Source organism: Apis laboriosa, unplaced genomic scaffold (assembly GCF_014066325.1).
Source record: "Apis laboriosa isolate Shangri-la unplaced genomic scaffold, ASM1406632v1 scaffold105_cov147, whole genome shotgun sequence".
Classification (NCBI taxonomy): Eukaryota; Metazoa; Arthropoda; class Insecta; order Hymenoptera; family Apidae; genus Apis; species Apis laboriosa.
The window spans coordinates 1300209-1311848 of NW_025220714.1; the positions used below are offsets into that span (position 1 = coordinate 1300209).

At 25.3% G+C, this 11640-nt stretch overlaps 2 protein-coding genes across 2 annotated transcripts; one reads left to right on the forward strand and one right to left on the reverse strand.

Moving 5' to 3' along the window:
- Positions 1-944: 944 nt before the first annotated feature.
- Positions 945-6353, forward strand: LOC122720308 (G-protein coupled receptor Mth2-like). Its single transcript, XM_043946931.1, has 7 exons — positions 945-1484; positions 1928-2807; positions 3445-3686; positions 4075-4241; positions 4327-4560; positions 4952-5236; positions 5549-6353. Exons 2-7 carry the CDS (start codon positions 2697-2699, stop codon positions 6022-6024), a joined length of 1515 nt encoding a protein of 504 aa, XP_043802866.1. The 5' UTR covers positions 945-1484; positions 1928-2696; the 3' UTR covers positions 6025-6353.
- A 1938-nt stretch (positions 6354-8291) lies between these two features.
- On the reverse strand, positions 8292-11338 carry LOC122720533 (inositol polyphosphate 5-phosphatase K-like). Its single transcript, XM_043947304.1, has 9 exons — positions 10881-11338; positions 10500-10616; positions 10331-10408; positions 10038-10185; positions 9775-9950; positions 9382-9609; positions 9137-9290; positions 8822-9011; positions 8292-8701 (listed from the first exon to the last, which is right to left on the reverse strand). The coding sequence occupies exons 1-9, from the start codon at positions 10904-10906 to the stop codon at positions 8526-8528; spliced, it is 1293 nt and encodes a 430-aa protein (XP_043803239.1). The 5' UTR covers positions 10907-11338; the 3' UTR covers positions 8292-8525.
- Positions 11339-11640: the final 302 nt, after the last annotated feature.

The window sequence follows — 11640 nt, forward strand, 5'->3', positions numbered from 1 at the left end:
TTTGCATTTCGCGGAATGATATTTGTAACAAAGTTCAAAACTATATATATTGTACGCTCACGCCTACGTCATCTCGATCGGCGATAATAGAAAAATTTTCTCCGATATTACGTCACATTATACCGATATCGTTCGTAAAAGTATTTTTTAACGAGTAGAAAGGGAGGTTGACCGATATCGCAAATTCATTGAATTTTCCTTCAAACCGTATATTCGACGTATTATTATTATTATTATTATTATTTCTTTCTTTCTTTTACGTTTCATTTCAACGAACGAGGGGGGAAAAATATTTAATCCTTGTTCCGAATGTTTTCATTTTGATTCATAGTTATATTAGTTATTCCGATTTTATCGAAGAAAGAATACGTCGTATTCGAATCTATTTTCAATTTACATTTTCAAAAATGTGAAAAAATCCGCACGATCGAAATCAGAATGTCGAAAGACAGGTTGTGTTCGTACCAGTTATACTCTCCTCTCAAAGAGACAGGCAAAGAGTTATGCTTGCTTTAGAAAAATGGACTTTTTTCACCTGGTAATAGAGATCCAAAATTTAATCAATCCCAATCGATATTTTTGATCATCGACCAATGTGTTTCGTGCATTTTAAACGTGATTGGATAAGAGATAATCAACAAGTAAAATAATACGAATCGCAACAGTGTGTAACGACAATTATTATAGCAAGGCTATCGAAAAAAATTGATAAATTAAATGATAAAGTGGATTAATCCAAGCAGATATTTATCTTTTAAACAATTTATGTAAGTACATTAATCATTTTATATATATAATATAACAATACGTGTATTAAAATATTTTATTTTTCTTGTTAACCTATATTCTCTTTTTAACCTATAAAATCATGAAAATTGAAACGATCGATATATGGGATGGATTACGCGTTGAACGTAACTAACCTACGATATATAATTCGATAAAGAAGAAACTCTTTTCATTCCCTTTTTTGAATGATCCATCCGATGTGTAATTACAACACCTGTCTACTCGATCTAAGAATGTAAGTATGATGCATCGTACGAGTAATCGTGCACTGATAAATAAAGGCCTTGTGCCTCGAGGAGTACGGCCAGTGCGCTGGCGGACATCGATGGGTGAACCACGTGGATTTCGACAGATATATACATATATATATACATACATACAATTACGTGATTCAATAAATTTAAATAATATTAATTGACAGAAGAATAATCGCATTAGCATAATACGTTACGACAAAAATCGAAAAAAGAAAAATTATCATCAACCCGAACGATTTAATTTCAATTCGATCGAAATCGAAAGTGAATATTGTTGTTACGCGCGAATCGTGTTGTTAGAATTTGTCGTCTTTTTTCACGGGTTAATCAAATGATAATTGGCAAGAGTGAGATAAAAGTTATGTAATTTCAATACGAATGTATTGTAATCAATTTTTTTTTCCCAAGTGGATATATCTTAGCAGTGTGAAGGAACAGGTATGATATAATAATTACGATTCGATACACAATTTTATAATTATAATGAAGATACAATTCGCGACGACGAATATAATTTTTTGATCCTTTCTTATATAATCATCTTATTATTATTTCTATCAAAGATTCGGTTTTTTCTTCTTTGAAATAACGGATCCAGGATCATTCATTTTTATTACACTCAATGTCATTTTAATATGACGCTTAAGGTATCTTTTCTACGAGCTATCAATTCATCGGGTTTTTACCGAGTTTCGTTACATTCGATAGATGACTAATTTTTCGGTTATTCCTTTGTCGCATCTTACAATATTAATTCATTAATTAGCATAATCGATAAATGCTTCTTGAAAGTTACGTCGCGATTATGATTGATTATTGATTAAATAACCACGATTAAATAAGGTTATTTACAAATAAAATAAGGTTATTTGTTATTCCAGATCTCGTTCGAAAGACTGCGAAATTTCAAGCACGATACAATTGACGAATTATTAAGACAGGAAAGATTACTAGTTTTCTTTAGTTAAATATACCGAAATGATTTTGCTGTTCGACGAAATAGACGCATAGACGAAGAAGAAGAGAAACGTTGTTCTGTCGAAGTTAATACTCGTGCCAATCTTAACCTTATTATTTTCCTTATAGTTCAGTATTTGATCGAAAAGTGAGAAAATAATCAGAGAGAAGGAGGAGTTGTATAAACTAATAGAAATGCGTGTGTAATATCTTGGAAATAATAACTCTGTAATAACCTCTCTGAAATCTGTCTTTGACTCTTTAACCAAGCATTTTGTTTCGATTTGAATAATTTCAATCAAGTATTTGGAGAAAGTCATCCTGTGAAAAATATAAAAAAAAATACAGTCAGAATCAAGAGTCATAGAAGAAATATATAAGAAGATATATATATATATGTATTAGAAGAAATATATAAAGAATGTTATTAACCAGAAGAATATTTCGAATTTTCTATTTCTCTCTGGCTGCATATAAAATTTCTTTAATCGGGCAAAGTTATTTTCACTAACGAGAAAGGAAGAAGAAATTAGACTGAGATTGAAAAAATCTGTAACTAGTAGAGTGGCATTAGGCAAGGAAAAAATTTGGAAAATTTTGGAAAAGAATCTGTTTTACATAAATATTTAAGCAACGTTGTAAAACGTTTTTTACGTCAGTGTTTGCAGAAATAGAATCGAAAGAAAGAAAAAAATGTCTGGAACTGTGAAAAAATTTTTAGTGTTATTGCAGATTTTTTTTTTCGAATTGACGATTTGCGCTGCTCGCATAGATGAACCGCCGATCATTCATTCGATTCCTTTGGTAAGTATTAACTCATTCAAAGATAATCTTTAAATATGATAAGACATAATGCAAACGTATCAATTTCTCAAATTGCTTGAAAGTTACGCAATAAAAATTGAAATTATAAAAGAATCTTATAAAGTCATAGTTTAAGATTGATAATGGAAAGTATCTTGGATATAGATATAACGAAGTTCGTGATTTGTTGGAAAAAATGTTGAGAAAATGTTTCATTCATTAAAATTTGTTTTCATGAAGTTACTTCACAAAGTTAAAGATCAACTTTGAAAATCTTAAATCAATATTCATGCATGCAATATCCATTTAAATAATGGGAATAATTGGATAAAGTTTTCTGAATTTTTTCACATTGTGAATGATAAATGAAAAAATTGATAAACACTTCTAAATAGTATTACATAATAATCTACATAATAAGATTAATAATTCATTCCATTGAAATGTAAAATCATTAATTATAAATGTTTACTTAAACTCTTGTAAAATTTTGTATTACATTACGTTGCATTATATTATTTTATCAATGAAATTTTCGTGGTTGGATAGGGAATTCCTTTGATATCGATAAGATAAATTTTTAGATCGATTTGTACTTTAGACATGCGTAAAAACGGCCTTCGATTTTATCCTACAGGAAAACAAGACAACAACACTCGACGAGTACAAAAATTTACCTGTGGTTGGAAAATGTTGCCCGGTAGGCGAAGTTTTTACAATAAACGTAACTGGCCAAGCGGTTTGCACAGTTATGGATTCCTTCATTATCGAAAATTTCTCTCCTATTTTCCATGATTTTAATGATTCTGGTTATCTGGTTCCCGGTAAGGTTCGAAGTCCATTTGTCGCGATTATTGGAAATCCCTGTAAATACAAAAAGTGAGTACAAAATATTCAAATTATTACGTACATACTTCAGAGTTAAATTAATATTAATTTTACTCAACTTTTATTTGAATATCGTAAAATTGAATATAAATAATCAAATCTTCCATGTTCTTTCTCTTGCTTTCAAATGTCAAAAAGAAAAAGTAATTCTCAAATCTATTGTATCGTAATATCGTGCATTCTTTATATTCAAGTTTTGTATTCAAGGATAAATAACAATCTTTTATAATTCAAATGCAAATAATGATTGCAATTAATTTCAAATATTATCTTAATCTATCCTCTATATTTCTAAGAATGCAGTTTTGCGCTGAAACTATTAAGCATACATTAGGAGGATATAATTTGAAAAAAAATAAAATTTTGCATTATTCTTCAGGTATATTTTAAATTCAAGCGAAGACGAGCAAGATTTTCATTTATTATTAACGAATGGTTCGATATTTGCACCCGAACACGATCCAAAAATATTGCAACCTGGAATCGATTACTGTATAGAAATTATTCCAGAGATGGGAATCAACACTTTTGTGTGTTTTCCTGAAGGTGAATTCTAAAATACATATACATATATATTGTTAATAAAATTCACGTGTTAATTTGCGTATTAACATTAACGAAATTGTTTTAGATCGCGTAATAATAACGGCAGACTCTCGAATTACGATCTACGCTTGTGGCCTTTTAATATCCGTACCATTCTTAATTCTTACAATCACTGCGTATTCCATCACACCAGAGTTGAGAGACGTATATGGAAAAGCAGTGTGTCGTTATTGCGGATGTTTGGCTCTTGCTTTCGTCATGTTAGTAATCATACAATTATGGAATATAGAATTGTCGAACCAAACTTGTATAAATATAGGTAAGATGATATATTTGATATCTAATAAGTCATATAATCGTTAAATATAGATAAAATTACTTACACGAAAAAAAATTCTTAAGTACTTTATCTGAAATTATCAGATATTGTTACGACAGAATTGTATCTGAACTTAAATTTCTTATTATTTAAATCCTAAATAGTGAAAAAAATCCTAAATAGTGAAAAGAAACAATAATACGCATTATATAAATTCTAGTTATATAAGTCATAATATATTCTTTAACGAGTTCAAATGAATGAAATTATATTCTATTGTTACCGTACACAATGTAATTAATCCAGTGGAATATTATGAAGTAGAATGATATAGCAAAGTTCAATGTCGTTTTTTAGAATTTAAGATCAACAATGCGATTGAATTTTCCAGCATTCATTATCCAATTTTCTTTCATCGCCTGCTTCTTCTGGCTAAATGCGATGTGCATTGAAATGTGGTTATTAGTGCGTTTCTACGTCGGTAAATGTAGGAACAGAGGATACTGTCGGGAAATCTGCGAAAGGACGGAATCAAGAACGTTATTTTTTTGGTATTCTTTATGGTGTTGGGGTCCCTCGGTGATACTTATCCTCGTCTCAATAATCATGGATCTTAATCCGATGATACCTGCGACTTACGTGAAGAATTTCGGCAAGGAAAGTTGTTCGTTCAAAGGTAAATTAAATATTTGAATTTCATTTCAGATTAACACGAAACATTTTGAGTAAATGGTATATAATTTATTGAATAATATAATAAGGATTCTAGTTGTCGTTTTTATTTTTATTTCTATGATATTTTCAAGAAATTCTTTTGATTTCAATTTAACCTCTATCGATATCCATAAAAAAAAATTTCACAGAATTATTATTAATCATATTAATCTTGAAATACATATAAATGATAAAATAATATTCAGTAAAATATTAAAACAAACATACCATTGTTAAATGAAAATTTTTAAAATTATTATTCTTGAATTTGTAGCTGAAGACAAAGCGATACCATACTTTTATATACCAATTGGATTACTTCTTCTTGGGAATGTGATTCTTTTTATTTTAACTTTCATCAAATTGACTAAATATCAAAGGGATCTTGATTTGAGACGTCTTAGGAGAAACGAACCATCGGATCAAGACGATCGAAGAACTCTTCGATATTTAATGAGAACCGCATTTGTCTGCATGCTAATTTTCTTCTTGATGGGCCTCAATTGGTCGATGGAATTAATATCCTGGTACATCAATGGAGATTCTTTCGACTGGTCCTCCTTCGACCTTGTAAACGCTCTTCAAGGTGTTCTTATTTTTGGTTTGTTCGTACTACGAAGGCCACCGAGGGACTTTATATGGAATAGAATACAAAAATTTCGAGGTATTAATGAAATACCAGAACGAGAAATTGGAAGCATGGAATTGGGTTTGCTTCAGATGATGAATGGTGATCCTGTGCCTAGATAGATATGATTATTGTTTAAAAATAATTTATTTTTCGATCCTTTCTCAAATTTGTTGAAACATCATAAAAGGATTACAAATCAACTGCCGAGAATGCTTGAAAGTTCCTTGAAGAGATGTACAATTTTAGTATAACTTATTTATAAAGTATTGAATTAGTCAAATATGGAAAAATTGATAATTTTTACGTATTTATTTTAAACAAGACTTATCGACTTATTATTTATTAATTAACGAGTTAGAAGAAATTAGTTATCTCACATCATATGAACAATATATATTTCATTAACATTATGTATAACAATTTATTTTGTATATCATCTTGATTTCAAATAAGCAATGTGATTTATAATTTATTTAAAAGAACTTGATTATGTGTTATGAATACAAGAATAATTTTATATTAATGAAAACTAGATATTATAGATTATGTATAAGTATATATATATGTATATTTAGATTTCATTGTTAGATTTTATTATTCAAAAACAAATTATATAAATTAATGAAAGAGAGATTTGATAAAATATATAATTTATTTTTGAGATGAATTTATATAAAAACATTTGCAACTTGTTTTAGTAGTGTATGTAAATTGTATGTATACTGATTACATAACAATAAGAAACCAAATAAGTTATATATATATGGAATATCCATATACATTAAAATCTGAGATTAAAAACTTTTTAATAATTTTTAAATATAAGATAACACGTTATTGTTAGTTAAAGATATTCAGTATCATATATCAATTTCATTTATTTATGTATCTATCATTTTTTAAATAAATATTGTTTTAAAACTGTTTTAAAACAGTTTAATTAATATTTATCTTTGTAATTAAAAAAGAAGTATATTATTTATTTTATGTATTATATTAATATTAAATATTCTTGTATTAATTATTATCATTTTAAGTATTCTCGTTTTTGTATTAGGAATAGATATCATTTCAATATATTTATTTCAACATAAAATCATAAATGATATTTGAGAAACTTTTTGACCAATGAAAAATATTTATTTGTATCTTTTGATACTACAGTGTACATTTGTTTGTTTTATTTCTGTTTCTAAAGTATTATATAAAAATAAAATAGTGTGGATTTGTATAACCAAATCCATTGCCACAATTATTACAATATTTTACCGATCGAAACGAAAAATTTCTTAACAAAATAATAAATATTGATTATTATCTACGAGTGCTTTTTCGAACATTAAGTACGCAAAATAATATTGGCATACTCGTTATAAGCTCTGTGATGTAAAATAATTAAGCATTAATGCTTTTGGGTAATAATTAATAACCCAAACCAGGTACCTAAAGTAATTTTTGAACATTAACGTTGTACAAGTTACATTGTATCATTTAGAGAGTATTCTTCACATTTATGCGTATTTTTGCTATTGCATTATTCAGTAAATACAAATTCAACAAAATTTTTACACATCATTTTATATATAAAAATATTAAATTATGTGATAAAGTAAGGAGTAATTTTCAAAAATTTATTACAAAAATATAGTTTTTTTTATTAATTAAATTATTTAATTGTTTAAAAGAAATTATTATTGAAAATTATTTACCGAATAATATATTTATATACTTGGTAATTTTTTTTCATTTTAAATATTTGATCATAATTTCAAGAAAATTTACATTTATACATAACTACACATATACATAATCATAACATATCAAATGTGCAAAAGTTTTCAAACTGATTTTCTGATTCTAATAATGATTTTATAATAATGATGACTAACAAAAATTATCATTTTAATATAAGTAAAATAAATTTGTACAAAAAATTTAAATAAAATTTGCTTTTTATAACTTGTTTTTTTAGTCACTATGCATTTTATGAAACATATAATAATTTAATTCATTATTATAATTACAAGATAATTAAGATAAGAGAATAAAAAATTAATATATGGAATATAATATTAAATTTGTTTGAAAAATAATAGTAAACACATTAAAAGCTTACTATAATAAAATCGATATATAATTTCAAATATCAGATATCTTGAAAAGAGATATCTGACTTATCTTCAATGTATATATATTTCATATATATCAATGTTCATAAGATCAAATAACATACTGTTAAAAGATAATACTTTCGAAGATATTCAATTTTTTTCTTTACAATTATCTTTATTTATTTTTATAAAACAAATAAAGATATATTATAAGCAATTTAAATCATTAATATTTTTTAAAGTTCATTTAATGTATATGTTGCATAAATGTAAAGTAATATTCTAATCTTTTAAAAATAACTATTATAAGAAAATAACAAAATTATAAAGCTCAAAAGACAAATCATTTGAATAAAATAATATTCAATCACTCGGTGAAACTATTCGTATGAATTTGATAATTTTTGAACATACATAAAGTGTCACAATTATATATTAAGTAATTATCACTGGTGATTATTATTGGTGATTATGACGCATAAACTAATTGAAAAACTAATTAAAATTTATCAGATAGGTCTATGATGGCCTGGAAAAGGTGGGCTAACACCTAAAATTCCCAAAAGATTTCCTCGCTGAGCAACATAAACCAAACGATACATTCCGGGTGCTCGGAGAGCCGTATCATTAAAATAAATTCGTTCAATAATCGAATGAGGTTCAAAAGGAATTGGCGATGATTTACCTAATATAAATTTTTATTATAAATTCGATAAAATAATTGTGATGTATTTAATATGAAAATATAAATAAAGTAAAATAATTGATATATTTAAAGAAGTATAAAAAAATTATAATATCTTACCTCGGCCCACATATTCATAAACAATATATTCATCTAAACTGGAAAATTCATTGGGAAATAAACCTACCCAATCACCACTAGCAGGTCTTGCATCTCCCAATAATTTATATGACACTGAATTTTCTTCATCTATAAACCAAGATGACACCGGTTGAAATTCTACACCATGATCTTCTATACATGGTCTGATCTGTAAATATAATATAAATCTTTGTATTAATAATTTTTATCATAATTAATTTTAATTAAATTTCATCAAAATTTTGTATTAATTATTATTATTATTAATGATTTTTATGATCCATAAAATCTTACAATAATGTCAAATTCACCAGTAACAGGTTTGTGATCTGATTGTATATAATTGGAATGACTTTTATAATTATGCTGAATGACATTTAATTTAATATCATCATAAATATTTGCATTTACTCTGTACAAAATTCTATCAGTCCATGATGGTCGACGTCTAACATGAAAAAAGAAAAATTTTTAGTTTAAAAAAAAAAAAATAATATAAATATAAAAATATAAAAATATAATAATAAAATACACATTACTTAAGATCAAATTCTTGAGATGCAAATTCATATTTATAAGTAGGAGGGAATGTAATAGCACTTTCATTCAATTCAGCAAAAGCTTCTCCTTTTTCCATTACCATCTTCAATTGATCTTTAGTTAACAAGGTTGTTAATTGATTTTTTTTAACCAATAAGTCAATCTCTGTGGCAGTTAAATCTTCTCCATGTAATCGAAAATTTAAATCTCCAATCCAAAATACGTAACTATATATATATATATATAGAAATAATAATAATAATATAATTGTATAATTGACATAAATAAATAAATTACTGTAAATATTTATAGAAAATACTATACTACTTACATTTATAGAAAATTAATTTATTTTCAAATTAAATTATCAATTCAAAAAAATAATTACTTACTCATGGAATAATATTCTTGAAGTATCTGGATTACTAAAGCTATGATTTGTAAGTATTGTATTATAATCCACAATTCTATCTGCCAATAAATGATCATGTGGTGTCAAGTGTGTATTTACTACACACATGTTAATTCCATATATATTTAATCTTATACTCACTGCACCTTTGTTTCCCTATAAATAATATATTTTTTTTTATTAAAAAAAATTAAAAAATAATTTCATGGAATCATAAAATATTTATGAAAAATTTTGTCTTACCCACATGCCTCCACATCCTGTTCGTGTATATTGAGTTTCTATCGATCTCAAATGTGTGATATGTTTTCTTAAGCAAAAAATATTTAGAACAAGACCCTGTAAACGCTGTGTACGTATTTTTACATAATCATACTTCTTTAACACTTCTCTACAAAAATTTTAAATAATAAAATTCTTTTCTAAAGAGAAAAGAACATATTAACATAATAATTAATAGTTTTCAGAAATTAATTACTAATTTACATATACAATTAAACTTATTGTATTAATATTTTTCATTTTTATGTTTATACCTGAAAGATTTAGTCCATGGATCTTCAAAGAATATATCCATTACCATATTTTGTGGTTGAGCTTTAACTTCTTGTAATCTAATATATATAATTTATAACATTAATTATGTATGTATTTTATATATAATATATATATATATATATATTTATATAAAAAAAATATATATACCCAATAAAATATAAATCAGCTAATGTTCTTGAATTGTTAATATTATTGAGATCAAGGAGTTTATTCAAACTTTGTTCTGGATATTTTGTTGCCACATTCCATGTAACAAAATATATTCTAAATACACGATAAATAATTTTATTTTATTATTAAAATTATTTATAATAAAATATAAACAATAAATAAATTGATCAAATTGATCAAATATTATATACAAGCGCATATCTTTAATTTGATATTAAATTTTTAATTCATCATTTAAATGTGAAATATAAGTAAGATAAAAAGTTACAGTGTAATATAATATGTATGTATAATCAGAAAAAAGAAATATTGAATAAAAAGTATATAGATAAAAAAGCATACAAAAATTTTACTTACCTAAGATATTTCAATTTGTCAGCCATTTTTAAATATTATGATATAAGTTGTAACAAAATTTTACTTTAATTTTATTAATATTAAAAATCAGGTACACTATGCAATGTTTTCCAACATGTTTTATAGGTTAAGAAATAGCATAATAAATGTCAATAATCGAGTAAATAATTTCTTCGTTTTAAATTTTCATTAAAATATTATTAATAAGTATTCCAACAAAGAAATTACAAAAATCACATTACTTTTCTTACATTAGGATACATGGAAATAATATTTGTACAAAGAATCATACCGTTGACAGCTGCAAAGAAAATATCTCCTTTACACTAGGAACATGACGTCAAGAAAGCAACCTGTCATTTACATACTGTATGCATATGTATATATACATAAATACTTATATATTGCAATTATAATAGAGAAAATACAGCAATTATATATGTAAGTATAGATTTAGTTATGAATATAGAAGATTAAATAAATCATTATATTAACTCTAGTTTTTTGAACTGCTTTTTCATTTTAATTAATAGAATTTAATTAATAGAATTTAATTAATCCCGTTTTTTAGTTTTTAATTAATTTAAAGAGTTCTACTTACCGTGTAGAATATTATCATCTATAAATAGTAGTTTGAAAGTAAAATTGAATAATATATTTTTTTAATTTTATTTATTATTAAATTTATTAAAAAAATAATATGAGAATAAAAATATGATAAATGTAAAATATTGTTTTCAATGCATAGACCAACATGTCA